Source organism: Trachemys scripta, chromosome 5, assembly GCF_013100865.1.
Source record: "Trachemys scripta elegans isolate TJP31775 chromosome 5, CAS_Tse_1.0, whole genome shotgun sequence".
NCBI classification, from domain to species: Eukaryota; Metazoa; Chordata; order Testudines; family Emydidae; genus Trachemys; species Trachemys scripta.
The window spans coordinates 136,784,889-136,803,970 of record NC_048302.1 but is presented as its reverse complement, the minus strand read 5'-3'; the positions used below and the strand labels follow the sequence as shown (position 1 = coordinate 136,803,970).

Genomic DNA, 19,082 nt, shown 5'->3' with positions numbered 1-19,082 from the left:
ACAGAAAGTTGGACCTAAACATGAGATAATGAAAGGTCTCATCAGTTCAGCTTTAGGGAGTCCCATAGGCCAATTTATCATTTGTATTTGTGTATATACTAGGTTCATTTCTATTTACGGTAAGTTGTAAAACAAGGGTTTCTGTTGTAAAAGACTGGATCTGGTAATAAATCAAATCAAGTGAAAAAATACACTTCACTGAAATCGCCCCAAATCCAGGAACCCAGCCATACTCTCAGAAAATAATAATAACAATCTCCTGTCAGCCAACCAACCTTCCAATTGTCACCCCAAAAAGCCCATGAAAATTGACCCTGTTATGCAAAAGTCTGGTGGAATTTAATGTGTGTGAAACAAATAAAGGACTATGGAAGCAATTCTAGTCCTATAGAATTTAATAGAAAATGACAACCTCTCTGTAGTTGGTCCCAAACTGCTTTGGGCATTTTTCTGTCTTGTCTTTGGCAAATGGAATCTTAACCTGGCCATGTATGGACTCCCCGTCTGCCTCACGCTTGCACACACGTGTGGAGGGGAGTGGACGCCAACATTGCTCTGTACTGATTGTCCGATTGTGTTTGAAGCGAGGGAAAGGGTTATTTTTCTCCTCGTCTTGAGTGCATTGTGTATTCCTCAGCATGTCTCTAAGCCGTTTGCTCCCCTTCTTGCCAAGTCTGGTTTTGGTTCCTTGCACATCAGATTAATGTCATTCGGGAACAGGATCGCATTGTTGTCTTTGTTTTAAAAAATGGCCTCTGATACTGCCGAGCTGAGGTGCACCCTTCTCTCTAGCAGGGTTGGGACAATCAGTTTGTTTAAAAAAAAAACGTGTGCAGAATGTGCCCATTGTTACCGTGTACATAATGCATTAGAAATGTCGTGGTTAATAACGTAGAGCAAGAAATGCACTGCCTGAGACCCACAAGAAGGGTACTCTACTCCACCCAGGCTCTTCTGTAGGGTTCCTGAAAGCCACCTTGGCACCCAGTTACACTAAACCCTTCTGCCGGATGCCTGTGGGCCCGAACTTTGACGAGGGCTCAACACCCATATTTGTCAGCCGGGTTTTCCAGAAAAGCCCAGTGCCCATTTAGACACCTGGTAGAGCAGCCAGATTTCCAGCCCCCGGCAGCTTTCGTTCTCCGTGGGCTCTTTTAAAAGTCACCTAGGTCCCTCAATGGGAGCCGAAATCTGCCCCCTGGTGTGGGCACTGAGCCCGTTTGGAAATCTGAGCCCCATGGCGCTTTTCAGCTGAGACGCGCTCCGACCACCAGCCCAGCCAGATGGGAAGGAGAATCTTGGCTCTCCTGGTGGAGCTGATGGATAACAGATCACAAGGCTCTCAGTCTGAGTTTAATCTGCCATAAACCTTCAGGGTACTTGTGGGGGATGGGCTGAAGTCAAAGCCCAAATCTGAGTCCCTGCTCACAGCATCGGTGATTTTCCAGTCGAGAACCGGGGGATGGGCTCCCTCTTTGTGCCCGACCCCTGAACAGCTCCAGATGCTCTGGAAGCCTGGATTTGGATCCAAACTTTGTGGCTTGAGCCCAGATAGTGGGATTCCACTCTAGAGTCTGGCTCTAGAATCAGCCTCCCCCATGTGTCACAATTATTACAATCTGCCCCCCCTTTATAGCACCCTGGATGCTTCACTCCAGGGACGGTGAGGGGCCATTGGCAATGATAACTGGGTTGAAATTTGTCAAGTTCAGCTTGATGTTCACGTCAATACATCGTCTCTCGATGAGCCTCTCCCATTGCTTGTCCCACCATTTCTCACCCCCAAAAGAGATGTGCAGTTCAGACATTCCCTTCTTTTGAGATGTTGGTCCAGTTTCAGGCTGCTGCATTAGCTGTGGTGAAGAGACAATCTAAACAACCAGCCAGACAGCTGTTTGTTGGCCAAGGACAAACAGCTCCGTTCAGCGCTTGTTTAGAACAGATCTGGCTTGTGAGTTTCCTAACCGCCTGTGCAAAAACACATTGGGCCAGATTCATTCCTGCTGACACCATTGGCCTCGGCAGTGAATGTAGCTCATTGCATTTCAGGTTCTGTGCATACATCCTGGAACTAGGGGTGCTGGGGGGGCTGCCGCACCTCCTGACTTGAAGTGGTTTCCATCATATACAGGATTTACAATTTGGTTCAATGGCTCTCAGCACCCCCACTATAAAAATTGTTCCAGCCCCCCTGGTTCTGTATGTTGACAGGGTGAGCTGCCATCTTGCTTTATGTGTGAGAAAGTATTTATAACATTTTCCAGCCTCATTCATGGCCTCTACATAGAATGAGTCTCAGTGCAGTTTCCAATGGACAGTCACACAAAACCCCACTACCACTGGCTCCCAATCTCAGCAGAGAAGCCAAGGCTACTGGGCCTTGGAGTCCAAACTCTCGTCCCTCACACTCAGGCCTCATCTGTGCTAGAAATTTAGGTGACGTTAGAACACAAGCTCAAGGGGTCGTGTTAACTAACATGATGTTAACCACGAGACAGCTCTCACATAGACAGGAACTGAGCCCTGTGTCAGCTGGTCAGGAGAACAGACCAGGCCTCTGGAATCCTGGTGGTGACCAGAGACCTGACCAGTCCCCCTCCACGCTGACAGCAAAGTTGTGTTTGACATGGTGTTCATCATGCTCCTCTGGGCCGTGCTCTGATTTTCTTAGTGAAGACAAGGAAGGCACATTGGTAAGGCAACCCTGGGGACACTTGGCCTGCCATTGTCTATGCTGTCCCTGATCCATGGGCGGAAACTTTCAGTCTCCAGGGCTGTCAATCTGTCTCTTTTCCCCAACACTAAATTCACTGAACACTGCCCAACCTCAACCCCCACAAACCCTTCCGTTTTTCTCAGATTTGGATTTTCCTGAACGTCTTCGCTTATCCTAAAAAAAGCTATGGAAATGATTACAGATCATGGTCCATATCCTCCCCTCACGCTGGCAGAGTCCAGTCTTGGGAGAATGTGGCTCTGTTATTCTGAAGGCTTTTGCATTGTTTTGATTCCTTAATTTTGTTCTAAAATTTGCTTTTGTCATTGTACGTTGAACTGTGTTTCCCTAACCCCGTTGCTAACCAGTCATTTTAATTTGTAGCTTGCAGAGGGCATGACCAGCTCCGCTCTAATTAACATGCCAGCTTCTCGGGCCGATCTCCATGTATGTATTGCTTCATTTCTAACTTACTTAAGTGGGTTGCCTGGTTTTCATAAAGACTATCATTTTTTTTTAAATCTCCAAAAATTGTACCAGGGCTTTTGGTAAAAGGTTCCTCTGATCTGCTAGAAAAGTGACGGTTTGTTGGTATGTTTGTCTTTGGTCAATCATTTCCCTTAAAGTCAAAGAAAATGAGGTGGGGTTAGGGAGGAAGACCAGAAAGTATCCTCCCTCCTATTCCGATTGTAAGTGCCTGGCTATGCATGTTTTGGAGGGTTAGCCTTGTGAAGAAGAAAGGATATGGGTTTGAGTCCAAGATGTGGGATTAGGTGACCATTATCCAGATCCTGCATGGCAGTTTGTGATGCTCTAGATCTTATTTACCCAGTTCATTTGTCAAAGTGGTATGTTTTCTCATCATCTGCGGGAAGAGCTTATAAACTTATTCCGGCTGAAACCCGTCCCTGTTCAGAGGATTAGCAGGAGACCTAGGCATCATTTAAGCCCTCAACATTGGTCTTAAGTGGGATATAAGCTGTGTAGCGACAAGTGGTGCTGGTCCTCTGCACTGGCGTGATTTTCAGCCTAAGTACTTTGAAGGCAGCAGCCTATAGCTAGGTTTTCAGGGCAATCTTGGTCCCCCGAGTCTAGAGGAGTGCTCTGAAGGCTAGAGCTATATGGAGGGAGGACCCACGGTTGGTGTAAAATCATTCCGCCTCTTGCCCATTTATAACAAAGTGGAGTATCTTGTTCCCACCTTGAGTTTTTTGCAAAATTAAAAGTTTGGGTAGTTTTTGTTGCCAGACAGGGTGATAAAATTGTGTCCCTTGCTCTGTGTCGATAGCCACAAGGTGTAGCTTTGTAGATCTGCAGTGGGTTCTATGTCAGGACAAAATTCCACCTGCTTAGACCATGGTTGAATTTGACCCATAAACTATAGGACAATTTCTGCTTCTATTGAAGTCAACAGGAGCTGCCCATGTACCCCTGAAGTCAGAATTTAGCTGCATTGCTTTCCATTTCCCTAATTGGAATAGATCCAATTAATTCCTCCCCACCAACACTGCCCTCACCTGATTCGATATTTGTTCACGTATACAACAAAGAAAGGCCAAACCCAATCCCAGAGCCAAAGCCTTTGAAGAACATAAGAACATAAGAACGGCCGTACCGGGTTAGACCAAAGGTCCATCTAGCCCAGTATCCTGTCTACCAGCAGTGGCCAATGCCAGGTGCCCCAGAGGGAGTGGACCAACAGGCAATTGAGAGAAATCAAGTGATCTCTCTCCTGCCATCCATCTCCATCCTCTGACAAACAGAGGCTAGGGACACCATTCCTTACCCATCCTGGCTAATAGCCATTAATGAACTTAACCACCATGAATTTATCCAGTTCTCTTTTAAACGCTGTTATAGTCCTAGCCTTCAAACCTCCTCAGGTAAGGAGTTCCACAAGTTGACAGTGCGCTGCGTGAAGAAGAACTTCCTTGTATTTGTTTTAAACCTGCTGCCTATTAATTTCATTTGGTGACCCCTAGTTCTTGTATTATGGGAATAAGTAAATAACTTTTCCTTATCCACTTTCTCCACATCACTCATGATTTTATATACCTCTATCATATCCCCCCTTAGTCTCCTCTTTTCCAAGCTGAAGAGTCCTAGCCTCTTTAATCTCCCCTCATATGGGACCCGTTCCAAACCCCTCATCATTTTAGTTGCCCTTCTCTGAACCTTTTCTAGTGCCAGTATATCATTTTTTAAATGAGGAGACCACATCTGTACGCGGTATTTGAGATGTGGGCATACCATCGATTTATATAAGGGCAATAATATATTCTCAGTCTTATTCTCTATCCCCTTTTTAATGGTCCCTAACATCCTGTTTGCTTTTTTGACCACCTCTGCACACTGCGCGGACATCTTCAGAGAACTATCCATGATGACTCCAAGATCTTTTTCCTGACTTGTTGTAGCTAAATTAGCCCCCATCATATTGTATGTATAGTTGGGGTTATTTTTTCCAATGTGCATTACTTTACATTTATCCACATTAAATTTCATTTGCCATTTTTTGCCCAATCACTTAGTTTTGTGAGATCTTTTTGAAGTTCATCACAGTCTTCTTTGGTCTTAACTATCTTGAGCAGTTTAGTATCATCTGCAAACTTTGCCACCTCACTGTTTACCCCTTTCTCCAGATCATTTATAAATAAGTTGAATAGGATTGGTCCGAGGACTGACCCTGGGGGAACACCACTAGTTACCCCTCTCCATTCTGAGAATTTACCATTAATTCCTACCCTTTGTTCCCGGTCTTTTAACCAGTTCTCAATCCATGAAAGGACCTTCTCTTTTATCCCATAACAACTTACTTTACTTAAGAGCCTTTGGTCAGGGATCTTGTCAAAGGCTTTCTGGAAATCTAAGTACACTATGTCCACTGGATCCCCCTTGTCCACATGTTTGTTGACCCCTTCAAAGAACTCTAATAGAATCTGAGTCTGTATCTAAACTTCGTGTTTCTCTGGGATTAGGCACAATGAATCCCCTTGGATTTGATAAGGCTAAAAGAGACCGAGATGGGCTTCCGCAGGCTGTACTGAACAGGTAGTTGATGGTGTATGTTACATTTGTTTCACTGTAGGTTCTTGTAGCTGCTGCGGCTTTTTGCAAGGAAAATCCCCGCAGTGGCATCTCTACAGATATGGTACAATGTGCCATGTACATTGTGCTCACAGCTCCTTTACAGAGACCCATCTGTCCTGTTGAATGAACACAGTTACCTTTAAAACCCAAGATATTTTTTATGCCCAGAAAATGTGTCTTTCCCCGAAAGTGGTTTCCCTTCTCCATGCAGAAAGGAGAATGGGTGGCTTTGCTGGGATTTAGAATATGGAAACAAAGGTCCATAAATAGCCTTTTCCCTCCCCCGTTCGTCAGCATCTTTGATTTAGCTGAATATGTTTTCGTTTTAGTTCAAGTAAAATTTTGAAAAGGAAAAAAAAGCTGCAAGTCGTTAATTTAAAATAAAAGCCACAGAATATTAAGCTGCAATAAACTGATTCCAGTGCCCTGTGCTGGAACCCTACAAGAATGTGATTAAATATAATAAACCTCACGATCTAAAGACCTGCTGACGCCTCTTGGGGAAACCCTTGGAACCCATTCTGTTTTCAAAGCCGCACCGCTGACACCCCGTGCATTTGACCCTCCTTGTCTCCTTGTTCTTTATTGCGAAGGATCTTTGCATGAAAACAGGACCTTTTGTTGCTTAGGAATGGGGCGTAGAGGCTGCAGCTGCAAAAATTTAGGTTAAATATTTGGAAAAACTTTTATGGCCAAAAATTCCACATGTGCAATGCCTCTGAAGTCCACAGGGCCCCACCGGATCTCACTGGGATTGGATTTGGCCATGTGGCCGGGGAAGACAGTGAGACAAGATGAGACAGGAGGTTGTGGATATGCCACCAGTGGCAATCCAAGGTTTAAGACTAGTGTACCCACCTCTTAGGACATGTCCACATGGGGTTTTTACCTCGAGTTAACAGATTCATAGATCCCAAGTCCATTCTGATCATCTAGTTGGACCTCCTGTATAGCACAGGCCAGAGACCTGCCGCAAAATAATTCCTGGAGCAGAGCTTTTGGGAAGAAAAAATTGTCAATGATGGAGAATCCACCATGGTACCACCCTTGGTACATTGTTCTTCTGTTCTCCCTGCAGCGGCGCCTTTCCGATACGGATGCCCAAGCTAGCATGTGGCTATGGAACATTTAAAATGCAGTGATGGGGCTAGACCAAGTAATCTACCAATCAGAACACTTGACAGCTGTGTCCCTATCTCCTGCCTACCCCTAATACACTGCAGCCAATAGAACTGTTGCATGCAGATTAGTTGTAGAGGAAAAGTGATGTCTCAATGAGTCCATTTAAGAGTTCCACGAGCTGTGGACTTGGTCCTATCCATAGGCTGTATAAAGCATAACAGTTACGTACAACAATCAGTAGTAATTTAGCTTAATTACAATTTAATTTCTTCAAGTGTGTGCACACATAAGATTCCATTGAATTTTAACTACACGGAAAGTTTGAAGAATCTGTGTTACTCAGTTATTAAGATAATTTGGGACAAAGGGGAGATGCAAAATGTGTTAAAAGACCCCTTTTAAAATTGTATTTGCTAAACTAGCTAACTGATTTATTTGTAATGTCTCAGAACATTAATTATGTTTTCAAAGATAAGTGCTGGATATTCTGTATTTGTCATACATAAAGCAGGGATTCAGCCTTCGGGTAGTGCACAGCTCAATTCAACCTTCACTATGGAGTTGCAACTAGCACCTCCATAATGATAATCCCCATCCCTCAGGAAACTCCAATATTTCAACATTTGCCTGGTGAAATTCTCAGATTTATTTGTTGTTTGCAGCTATATGTAATTTTTACCATTGAATACTCTGACATCTGTAAGTGTTCATTGCAGATATTCACGTACTTATTATTATGTTCAATTATTATTAGTATTGCAACAGTGCCCAGAAACACCCCAACCTTGACTGAGACATCGTTGTCCAAGGGTCTGTACACACCTTGTTGGTAGACACAGTTTCTGCCCCAAAGATCTTAAACTCTTGCAACTTGTGCTGTTTGGCTAGTTATTGTGCTACTGCTTCTGTTCCCTGACTGGATCATTTATGCAACTAACTAGCAGAGAAAGTAGCAAATTTTACAACCCAGTAGCTTTTGACCACTGTTCATCTCAATGGTTGCTCTGTATGAGTCCTCACACCAGCTGTGCTGGGAGCCTGTGCCCCACTTAACCCCTCAGAATAGGACTTGAGTGATAGAGAGTCCGTGTGCTCATCTGTGCTGCACAGTGGTGAATTTCCCCCACTAAGGGAGATACAAACAGAAGTGATGGGCTGGGTGCAGGAATCACTGGGTGACAGTCTCTGGGCTGTGCTATGCAGGAGGTCAGACCAGATGATCATAGTGGTTCCTTTTGGCCATACAATCTGTGAACTGTCATCTAGTGTAAAATGTCAGGGGTTGCTAATCCCATTGGAAATGTCTGTTGGCTCTGAATTCACAGACGCACACTCCTAATACACTGTACAATACTTTTCTTTCAGTGCTGACAATCCTGAGCCCCGTTCCCTCTCGCTGATTTCAGTGGGGGTGCTGAGGGGAAGGATTTCAAAGGCACAAAAGATAGCTAGGTATCCGATTCTCACGGAAAGTCTCCAGTTTCCATTTGTGCCTTAAATTCTCCCCCATGCACCTTGCAGGATTGGACCCAGAGAGAAGAGCATTTGTTTGTTTTCTTGAATGGGCCTGGTTCTCCATTCTCCATTTTGGCACCGGTATAGCTCTAGTGACGTCAGTGGAGTTATCCCAGTTTGCACTGGTGTAGGTGAGTTAAAAATGAGGCCCAATGGACCTTCAAAGAAACACATAGGAACATAAGAGCGGCTAGACTGGGTCAGACCAAAGGTCCATCTAGTCCAGTATCCTGTCTACCAACAGTGGCCAATGCCAGGTGCCCCAGAGGGAACGAACAGAACAGGGAATCATCAAGTGATCCATCCCCTTTCTCCCATTCCCAGCTTCTGGCAAACAGAGGCTAGGGACACCATCCCTGCCCAGCCTGGCTAATAGCCATTGACGGACCTATCCTCCATGAATTTATCTAGTTCTTTTTTTAACCCAGTTATAGTCTTGGCCTTCACAACATCCTCTGGCAAAGAGTTCCACAGGTTGACTGTGTGCTGTGTGAAAAAAAACTTCCTTTTGTTTGTTTTAAATCTGCTGCCTATTAATTTCATTGAGTGACCCCTAGTTCTTGTGTTACAAGAAGGAGTAAATAGCACTTCCTTATTTACTTTCTCCACACCAGACATGATTTTATAGATCTCAGTCATATCCCCCCTTAATGGTCTTTTTTCCAAGCTGAAAAGTCCCAGTCTTATTAATCTCTCCTCATATGGAAGCCGTTCCATACCCCTAATCATTTTTGTTGCCCTTCTATGAACGTTTTCCAATTCCAATATATCTTTTTTGAGATGGAGCGACCAGATCTGCACGTAATATTCAAGATGTAGGCATAACATGGATTTATATAGAGGTGAGCTGTAAAGAACATGTATCCAGAGCGGGTCAGATTGAGAGGAAGGGTGGTTTTGTGGATAAGGCACTGGATTGGGATTCAGGAGATCTGAGTTCGGATCCTGCCTCTTTCACACACTGCCTGTTTGATCTCAGGGAACATCTATACCGCAGCTGTGCAGCGTGATTCCCATGAGATGTATATATGCTAGTGCCTAAAAATAGCAGTGTGACTGTAGTGGCTCAGGCTAGGCAACCAAATATGTGCCTAGAGTCTCCGATGGGCTCGTGCTGCTGTGTCCACCCTGCTAATTTCAGGCGCTATTGTGTGTACGTCTATGCGAACCGGGAGTCACACCCATAGTCTCTCTGTGCCTTGCGTCCCGCCCTGTAGAATGTGCCTGACCGTGCTTCCTTTCTGCCCACCTTGGTCTGTTTAGATTATTAGGTGTTTGGGGCCCGATCTGTCTCTCACTGTGCGCTTACCGCAATGCGATGCTGAACTTGGTTGGGGCCTCTAAGCGCTACTGTAATGTAAAATAATCACGATAATTTGGAGCAGAAGGAGCGATCCCACGCTATTTCTCCAAATCGTTACAAGGCTTTTTATTTTGTTGGCTAGCTGTGTCCTTAGTTGTAACAAATACAAATAACTCATCCAATGACAAGCTAGCGAGGAGAACATGGGCCAAAAAAAAAAGAAGAGTTGAAATCTGTAAACTATTTGGAATAATTGGTTATTTGCTGTGTTTGCTACTTCCAAATCAGAGCACATATTTTACGGCTTATCCTGTTACTATTAGCTGGACGAGCTGTCGGGATCAAATATCTGCAGCTGAAACTGATAGCTGATATCCCGCTCTGAAACAAAGGCCAGCCCTCCCTCTCAGCATTCCTGTGGTCGCTCCCTCGAGCATCGTGCACATCCCAGTCCATTGTGCCACTTTGGCAGAGGACGCGGAGCGGTGCTAGAGAATAATGGAATCTGGAGGGAAATGCTGTGGAGGCTCCAATGCTCTGGGTCGGTTTGTAGAGCAGGCGACTGCAGTCCAGTTCCTTAGGGGATGTATTATGACATGTAAGAGGTCAGTGCCATGTGCGAGCCTGGGTGCTTTATGCTTCTGGGCAGGCTCACAAACTCCATCAAAGCTGCGTGGTCCAACGGAGCAGGCACAGCTCGGTTTCTGGCTCTATCACTTTCGTGGTGTGTCCTCAGAGAAGCCCCTTTCCCGCTCTCGCCTTTGGTTTCCCCTCCCACTTTTCTGGTTGTAAGCACACATGTGCAGCCCAAAGCAACCCTAATGTGGGGGGCAGAACAGGACAGTATTGACCCCCGTGCACATTGTAAACACGGGGCCCCTGGCCTAGCTGACTTCTGGAGAGAAGCTGTTAAAACAAACAAAAGGAAGTTTAATAGGCAGCAGGTTGAAAATAAACAAAAGGAAGTATTTCTTCCACATAACACACGGTCAACCTGTGGAACTCTTTGCCAGAGGATGTTGTGAAGGCCAAAACTATAACAGCGTTCAAAAAAGGAACTAGGTACGTTCCTGGAGGATAGATCCATCAATGGCTATTAGCCAGGATGGGCAGGGATGGTGTCCCTAGCCTCTGTTTGCCAGAAGCTGGGAATGGGTGACAGGGGCTGGATCACTTGATGATTTCCTGTTCTGTTCATTCCCTCTGGGGCACCTGGCACTGGCCACTGTTGGTAGACAGGACACTGGGCTAGATGGACCTTTGGTCTGACCCAGTCTAGCCCCTCTTATGGCTGTTCTTATGTTCTTTCCCTCATCTATTTCCAAATGTTTGCCTTATTTAGATCCGAACAAATATCCATTTTGTCCCAATTTGGACAAGAAAACAAAAAATTCAAGATGGAGAACTAATGACACATTGGGGAAGAAGAAATGCTGCCTGAAATTCCCGGAGATGATCATTTCACAGCTCTAGCCGTAAATAATTTGGGGGCTGGTCAAAGGAGACTCCTGTGACGGGTTGCACCCCTTCAAGATGCCACTTGATGTGCTGAGATACCACTGAGCCTGCCTGTTCTGCCAGCCTAGGCCCCCTTTGCCCGGTCTTGCTGAGCCAGACTCTTACGCCTCCTCTAGCACACACGCAGGCAGGGCCACACCCCACTGCAGAATGACGCAGACACTGAGATCAGCTCTGGGAAGTCTCAGCTTAAGGGACTTGCCCCAGCACTCAGGTGCCCACCTCCTTTGGAGTGCAGACCCAAAGGGATATTGTGTTGCGCTGTATAGAAAAATCTGCACCGTGCAAACTCATAAATTCGCCCCCTCCCTCAATGTGGAGGAAGATATGCACAACTTCTTGCCCCACCCCCCCCAGTTAGAAAGTACAGAAACTAGGCGTAATAATAAACTAAACAAATGTTATTAACTATAAAAGGCAGGTTTTAAGTGACTAAAGGGGTAGCAAACAGAACAAAGCAGATTGCTGAGCAAATAAAACAAAACACGCAAACTAAGCATGATTCTCTAAAGAAACAGGTTACAAAAGGTAATTTCTCACCCTCAGTGTTGAATTAGGCCAGATGCAGAGTTTCTGTAGCTCAGAGTTCCAGTTATTTCTTCTTATAGACTGAACCCCTGTCTCAGTTTGGACTCACCCCCGCCTTTCCCTTCAGGTTAGTCTCTTTTGTCCCTCCAGGTTCTTTCAGCAGTCCTTCTTCTTGGGTAGGCCATGGAGGAGAGTCTGGAATGCCTTCCCTCCCAGCCTTAAATAGAATTTACATATGGTTTGTTTCCCAAACTTTGACCTCCCCGTCCTGTGAGTGGAAAATTACTAGAAGTCCAAGATAGTGTTTTGTACCAGGTGGCAGGACCACCTGACCTAGTAGTGTCACAGCTAGTCCCAAGAGGACTCTCAGGAAGGAGAGAGATGAGTATCTTCACAGTCGTGATGTTTCTTCCTAATGGGCCATCAGCCCTGTCTGGCTTTTTCATTGTTGTATCTGAAGGGCTAGTTGTGGGTGACACCCAGAGTAGCACATTTGAAATACAGATACATGGTCAATATTCCTAACTTCAGATACCGAAATGATTCAGGCATAATCACATTCGGTAAACCATAACCGTTCCAATGGTACCTTACATGAGCCATGGGGCATAAAGTACATTTCAGTAATGTCATATCCATATCACATCACAACTCCGACCCTCCCGCCACACTTTTTTCACTGCCTGAAGACGGATAAACAGGATTTTCCTCCTCGTTAATTCTGCACCCTCCCGTCCATGCTGCTGGTGGGTGCTGCTGCATGTACAGCACTCGCATTGCTTCATTTTCCTAAAGGATCCACCAAGGTGATATGAGAACGGGTGGAATGACCCTGTAACAGGGGGCTGGCCCTTTAAGGACAAGCCCAGGTCCATCGTAGGCCTATAATGACTGCAGCCTAGAATGGAGGTGGGGACAGCAAGGAATTCTGGGATAAGGGGGCAGGGCTATAAAAAGGAACACTTCCCTTCCATAGACACCTGGAGGGAGCAGATGCCAGCCACCCTGTTACAAGCCCCAATACACTTGTGTTGTGTGCGGTGCATGATCGGCCAGAAGGGAAACCGATGGGAACAGGTGACAGGCAGCTGCCCGTCTTCTGGCTCCCTCTTCGCTGCTCCGATGGGAACTGTGGGAATCATCTGGGATCAGGGGTCTGGTCCATGGGCCAGATTCATCGCTGGTGTAACTCTGTTGACATCATGCCCTGTCTCAGCAATGGCTGTAACCTCCTGCCCTGACATTTTTCTCTGCACAGGGGTAACCTGCTGCGTGATGCTGGAGGGTGAGGGCTGTGTGTGATGCTGCTTTTAACCGTGAATGGGAGCTTTTTGGGTGGGTGGATGGGGATTTCACACAGAGCAGTTAAAGAATTGCCTGCGTGGATGATTCATTTAAAAGCAAGCCACAACTTCTCCTCCTGGCCTGGCCCTACTGAGCCCTAACACAACTGATTTTTGTCTCTTTAACGATACTGTGTATTTATTAGCACCGTAATTAAGTGTACTCATACAGGGAGGAGTGGGGTCTAATGGTTAGAGCAGGGAACTGCATATCAAGGCTTCTGGGTTGTATTGCCAGTACTGCTACTGACTCCCTGTATGGTCCTGGGCAAGTCCCTTAGCTTGTCTATCAAAAAGCCATCCAACCAGCTCTAATAATGATACTGATCTATCTCAGAGGAGGTTGTGAGGTTCAGCTCATTCACATCTGTAGAATGAAATTCACCCTATGTGAGGGCCTGCACAGAGACTATGTGCTCTTTTAAGTCCCTTTTAAGTCTTATTTTGAGGGCTTAAATAGGATTTTTGGGCACATATGCCTTGGGCTGGCCCTTTCCACAGGGCTGAATTTGAGCCCTGATCCAGGAAGGCATTTAATTATAGACTTAAATCCCATAGACTTCAATACTGTGATTAAAATTAAGCACATGCTTAAGCGCTTTGCTGAATCAAGGCCTTAGATTCAAAAAGGCGTAGAGATTCTCTGGTGCAAAGTGCCATGTGTTTGTAAAACACTGTTATTTATTAGACATTCTTAGAATGTGAATTAATTTCTCTTAAACATAACCCTTCATTTTGCCTTACCACAGTACTCCATTCTGATACGTCCCTTGGTAAAATAAAAGGATTGTTAGATTGTAAAGTGAGAAGGGACTGCTGTGAAAATCGAATCTGACCTCCTGCAGACCACAGGCCAGGGGATTTCCCGGTATTAATTCCTATTTGAACTAGAGCAGATCTTTTGATTTAAAAGTTGCCAGGGATGGAGAATCCACCACCATCTTTGGTAAATTGTTCCAGTGGTTAATTACACTCACTGTGAAAAATGTCCAGTCTGAATTTGTCCAGCTTCAACTTCCAGCCATCGGATCATGTTAGACCTTTGCCCGCTAGATTGAAGAGCCCATTATTAAATATCTGTTCCCCAGGTAGGTATTTATAGACTGGGATCAAGTCACCCCATGACCTTCTCTTTGTTAAACTAAATAGATTGAGCTAACTAGATTAATGCGTTGCTCTTCTTTAGTGCCTCTTATGCAGGGATCTCAGCACTTTCTAGACATTAACCAATTTCCCCGAGCACCGCTGTGAGATAGGTAAAGATTATCCCCATTTTACAGATCGGGGGCCCAAAATGGAGGCACAGAGTGGTGAATTCCCCCGACAGCCATGGGAGACGTGACTGCTCCGCATGTCTAAAAAATTAGGCCGCTTAGGGCTTGGTCTGATGCTTGCTGGTGTCAGTGGCGAAGCTCCCATCAGAATCAGGGCCTTACTGCGGTGTCTGTCTATGGATCACGGTGCCTGGCTTGAGATATCCAGCTGTGAAAAGTCTCAGCCCAAGTGACTTGCCCATGGCCATGTACCCAAGGACAGAGGCCCAGCACATGGTAAATGTCCCACTTATGTCTGCTGTCGGGTTGAGTGCGACTCCAGTGGCTCCTTGGCCCCGTGCTGGCTCTCTGCCCAGGAGATGGATTCCACCCCCGCTGAATCAGTAGCCGAGCTGGAAATAGAAACCCAGACTCCCAGTTCTGCCCTCTGATCAGTACACAGCCCGGCTTCCCAGATAAGACACTTAAAGTGCTTTTGGCTGTTGCCTGATGATTAAATCAAATCCCCCTATCCAGTCACTTGCGTATTGGGTCCTTAGCTTTAACTGGCTTTTCCATTTGCAGGCAAACCGATTAATGTCCTTCGCTATTAACATTCCAGCTGCTTCCTCTGGCCTTTTCTTCTTCTTCTTCTTTCTTTCTTTCTGTAACATCAGTAGAAATCAGCAAAAATATCTAACCCAATGCTTTGTCTTGGGGCTGCAGAAGATACCATGGGTAAGTCGTCAGATTAGTTTAAGTGCTTTCTTTGTAACTTGGTACCTGTGGAATGTCAGAATAAAGCCGTGGTGGTTAGGACGTAGATTTTTAAACAATAAAACAAGGGGTGTGATGAAAGGCAAGATTTGAAAAAACGAAGGCAGCCGAGGCCTCAGAGCTAATTTATGTAATATTGCTATTAAAAACAATGTCTATTCAAGACAGCAATTTCAAGCCTGCACTGTTGGCTTCAAATCGAAATCCAATAAACCTCTACTCTGATTCCTCCATTAGGTCAGTGTGATGGAATTTTGTGGACTTCTAAAATAAGACATCATTAGTTTTCAGGAATGTTTCATGAATCACAGTCAAAGCCCCTTCATCTTCGCTTGCATAAATTTAAAAATTGTGCACTTATAATAAAATAATATATATTTTCAGAACCCGACAGCCGGCTTTCTCCTTGGAATAATATCCGCAGTCCTGAAAGCCCATTATCTCTCCCAGTTTACATAACAGATGAGGTGAAATCTCCTTACTGGCCTTGAGTTTCCTGCCATTCACTTTTAAAAGTCTTAAGCTTATGAGATTGGTGATTTCTGTTTCTTGAATAGATCTGCATAGTTGTTACGTTCTTCTAGAGAGCGGTGGAATTTCTTGGGATCAGGGTTTGTTTTAAGGGATATAGTTAGTACTATGGTAATGTATAGGAGACCAAGGCATGGACCTTGGCCCCCTTGCATTATGCACTTTACAAACAGAACAAAAGGGCAATTCCGGCCCCAGAAAGTTTGCAACCTAAGCTTAGAGTTGGGGGGTAGGTTTTATTTATCAGATATCCCAGCACATTTCCTCAGCATTCTGAGACACGTGGCCCTGTTAGTCTGGGGGCTGTTATTATAACCCGTCCTTCCTTTCACATGGAGATCCCCAGCGGAGGGCCACCAAGGTTAGCAAAAAGCTGCCATCTGGAAACAAATTCTGATGGCTTAGTCTCCAGAACATCTTTGACCCACTCCTGGGGTGAGCTTCACCTCTGTGCAGAGAGGTCTAGGCACCACTTCGAATCCTGAATGCTTAAGTGTTGTCTGACAACCTCTGTCTTGGCTACCACACTGGGGATTGTACCAGCAACCAGGGACCTTCAGAGCTACAAGAAAGACTCTACACAGCTTGGGCTAAAGAGACAGATCTTCATAGAAGATCAGGGTTGGAAGGGACCTTAGGAGGCATCTAGTCCAACCCCCTGCTCAAAGCAGGACTAATCCCCAGATTTCTACCCCACTTCCCTAAATGGCCCCCTCAAGGATTGAGCTCATAATCCTGGGTTTAGCAGGCCAACGCTCAAACCACTGAGCTATCCCTGCTCCTGTAACAGTTTGTAACATGTCAAGTCCACACTACAGTTTTGCTGGTTGTGTGTGTGTAAGAACCACACCCTCTCACCAACATAACTACAGTGGCAAAGCGTAGACGGGCAGCGGTGCTGCCAGAAGAGTTTTTTTGGAATAGCTAAAGTCATTTGGGGAGGTGGTGTTTCTATGCCGACAGGAAAACTCCCTCTGTTGGCGCACACTGCATCCTCACTGGGGGCTCTGCTGGTGTAGCTATCCTGGTCGAGCTGCATCAGAAGAGCCTGTGTAGTGTAGACAAGGCCACAGGCTCGCTGTTCTGTGGCTCAGCCCACAGGGGGATGTGTAACACCCACTGGGTATATGAGCTTGGTGCTGGTTCTCTGCATGGGGTGAATATTAACCATAGCACTTACGTTAAATGGTGCGGTTTTCGCCGGGTGGTTTCCCAAGGGAGATACTTTATTTCCCCCCCCCTCCTCCAGGAGGAAGAGTTCATCGACTGGTGGAGCAAGTTCTACGCTTCGACGGGGGAGAGAGAGAAATGCGGCGGCTACTTAGAGAAGGGCTTTGACACACTGAAGGTAACCTCATCTCCTTGTGGCTGAGGCCTTGTAGCAGCTGGCTGACACTGATTGTCTATGGAGTGAGATTTATTTTAAAAGGGGAGCTCCAGTCGAGGGGTGTTTTTTCCAGATCTGATTCGGAAATCAGTGGGAGTTTTGCTGTTGATTTCAGTGGGAGCTGGGTTGGGTCCTTGGGACATCAGTGGCATGACTCCCATGTGTAAAGTTAAGCACATGAGTGGAGCTGGTTGTGGAGCCCTCCCCCAAAAAAACCAAAACTTTTTTTGGACAAAATTAGAGTACTGAACATTTTGGCCGACAACCAAAATATTTCAATTCTGAAATGCTGCCAGGGTGCCTCATGGAAGCTGTAGTTTCAGTGTCTCATGCTCCCATTCGCCTCTATAGACCCGGCTCCCTGGTCAGACTGCATCTCCCATAATACACAGTCTCCCCTCTTGGAAAAGGGTGGCAGTGCATCATGGGAGTCCTTGGTCATGGGAGATGTAGTCTGGCTGGGGAGCCCAGACCATAGAAGAGAAGGGGAACATGAGCCAATTGAACTGCAAGTCTCATGAGGCACCGAGGCACCCTTCCTTAACTGAAGTATTTCTTTTTAGGGGTGTTCCCTTTTTTTTGGTGAAAAATTCAGATTTCCTCCAGAAAACAAACATTGTTCAGAAAAATTTTTTTGGTAGAAAACCCAATTTTCTGTTGAAAAACAGTTTCAACAGCTGGAAATTTTTTGACCAGCTGTATGCACAAGTAGCTGTTCGCAGCATCGAGGCTTATGGGCTGGGTGTGGCAGGGAGCTACCAGTCTACAAGAGTGTGGGGTGGCCACTCATTCAGTCTCCAAATATTGGTCATTCTTGTACCACCGGGAATGGCATGGGCCTGCCCCTGCTGGCGTGATCTCACATGCACGGCATCTGCAAGGTCACACAGTGACATGCTTTCAAACTCACATACCCCATCAGATACTGGACAAAACCATGTCTGGTTTTGTTTCAGCACTGGGCTGGGCACTAACCACCCAAAAAGAGAACTGTCTGGTTTATAACCGAACAAATGACCTGCCTAGGAGAGTGTGTACCTCAAGGAGAATTGTTAAGGCTGGTACAAGAGGGATGAATTAAGTCCTCAATCCCACAGTGACGAGTGTAGCATAACAACCCCTGTTGAATGTAAAACAGGGAAATCATCGCCTGGCTGCCAGGAACGGTGCGATCCCGTGGGCCGTGGAAGACCCTCCATGGGGAAGCAGCGGGAGCCCTGTTGCTTGATAGGTCTACACTGGAATTCATAACCCACAGCTGGCCTGTGGCAGCTGACTTAAGCTCACAGGGCTCGGGCTAAGGGGCTGTTTCATTGTTGTGTAAACATTCTGGCTCAGGCTGGATCCCCGGCTCTAGGCCCAAGCTAGGGGGGAGGGTCCCAGAGCCCGGGCTGCAGCCCAAGTCCAAATGTCCTCACCTCAATTGGACAGCCCCACGAGCCTGAGTCAGATGACCTGGGCCAGCCGTGGGTCTCTAATTGCAGTGAGGGCAAACCCTGAGTCATTTAAAACCTCAAAGTGCTTGGAGAGTGACAATCCCAAGTTGGCCTCAAGGGACGGTCTAGGTTAGTGGTTTTCAACCTGTGGTCTGCGGACCGCTAGGGGTCCGCAGACAATGTCTAAGGGGTCTGTGAAAGGTTGTTATTACCATAGTGATCTGAAAGGCCTTCTCCACCCCTGATCTCTAGGGCTCTGGGAGTAAGGAGATACAGAGGCATCCCTGGTATTGTGCAGATGGTGTGCACCCTGTGCTTTATGGGTGAAATTCATTCTTTTACTCAGAGGGGTTTTCCTCCATAGGTCTACGAGACGGAGCTGGAGAATATGGAGGAATTTGAGAGGCTCTCCGACTTCTGCCACACCTTCAAGCTCTACCGCGGCAGAACGCAGGACGCTAACGAAGATCCCTCGGTGGTGGGGGAATTCAAGGTCCGCTGGACGTTCTTTATACCCAGAGTCACTTTACCTAGCAGTAGTCATTGGAAACTAGCAGCTAAAC

The 19,082-nt window shown here is 46.1% G+C and overlaps 1 protein-coding gene across 1 annotated transcript in view; it reads left to right on the top strand.

The window, feature by feature from the left end:
* DYSF (dysferlin) overlaps positions 1–19,082 on the top strand; it is a 275,139-nt gene that overhangs the window by 201,572 nt on the left and 54,485 nt on the right. Inside the window, exons 42-44 of the mRNA XM_034772554.1 lie at positions 3,101–3,163; positions 16,946–17,044; positions 18,884–19,012. Coding sequence (XP_034628445.1) covers positions 3,101–3,163; positions 16,946–17,044; positions 18,884–19,012 — 291 coding nt within the window. The remainder of the gene's footprint in view (positions 1–3,100; positions 3,164–16,945; positions 17,045–18,883; positions 19,013–19,082) is intronic.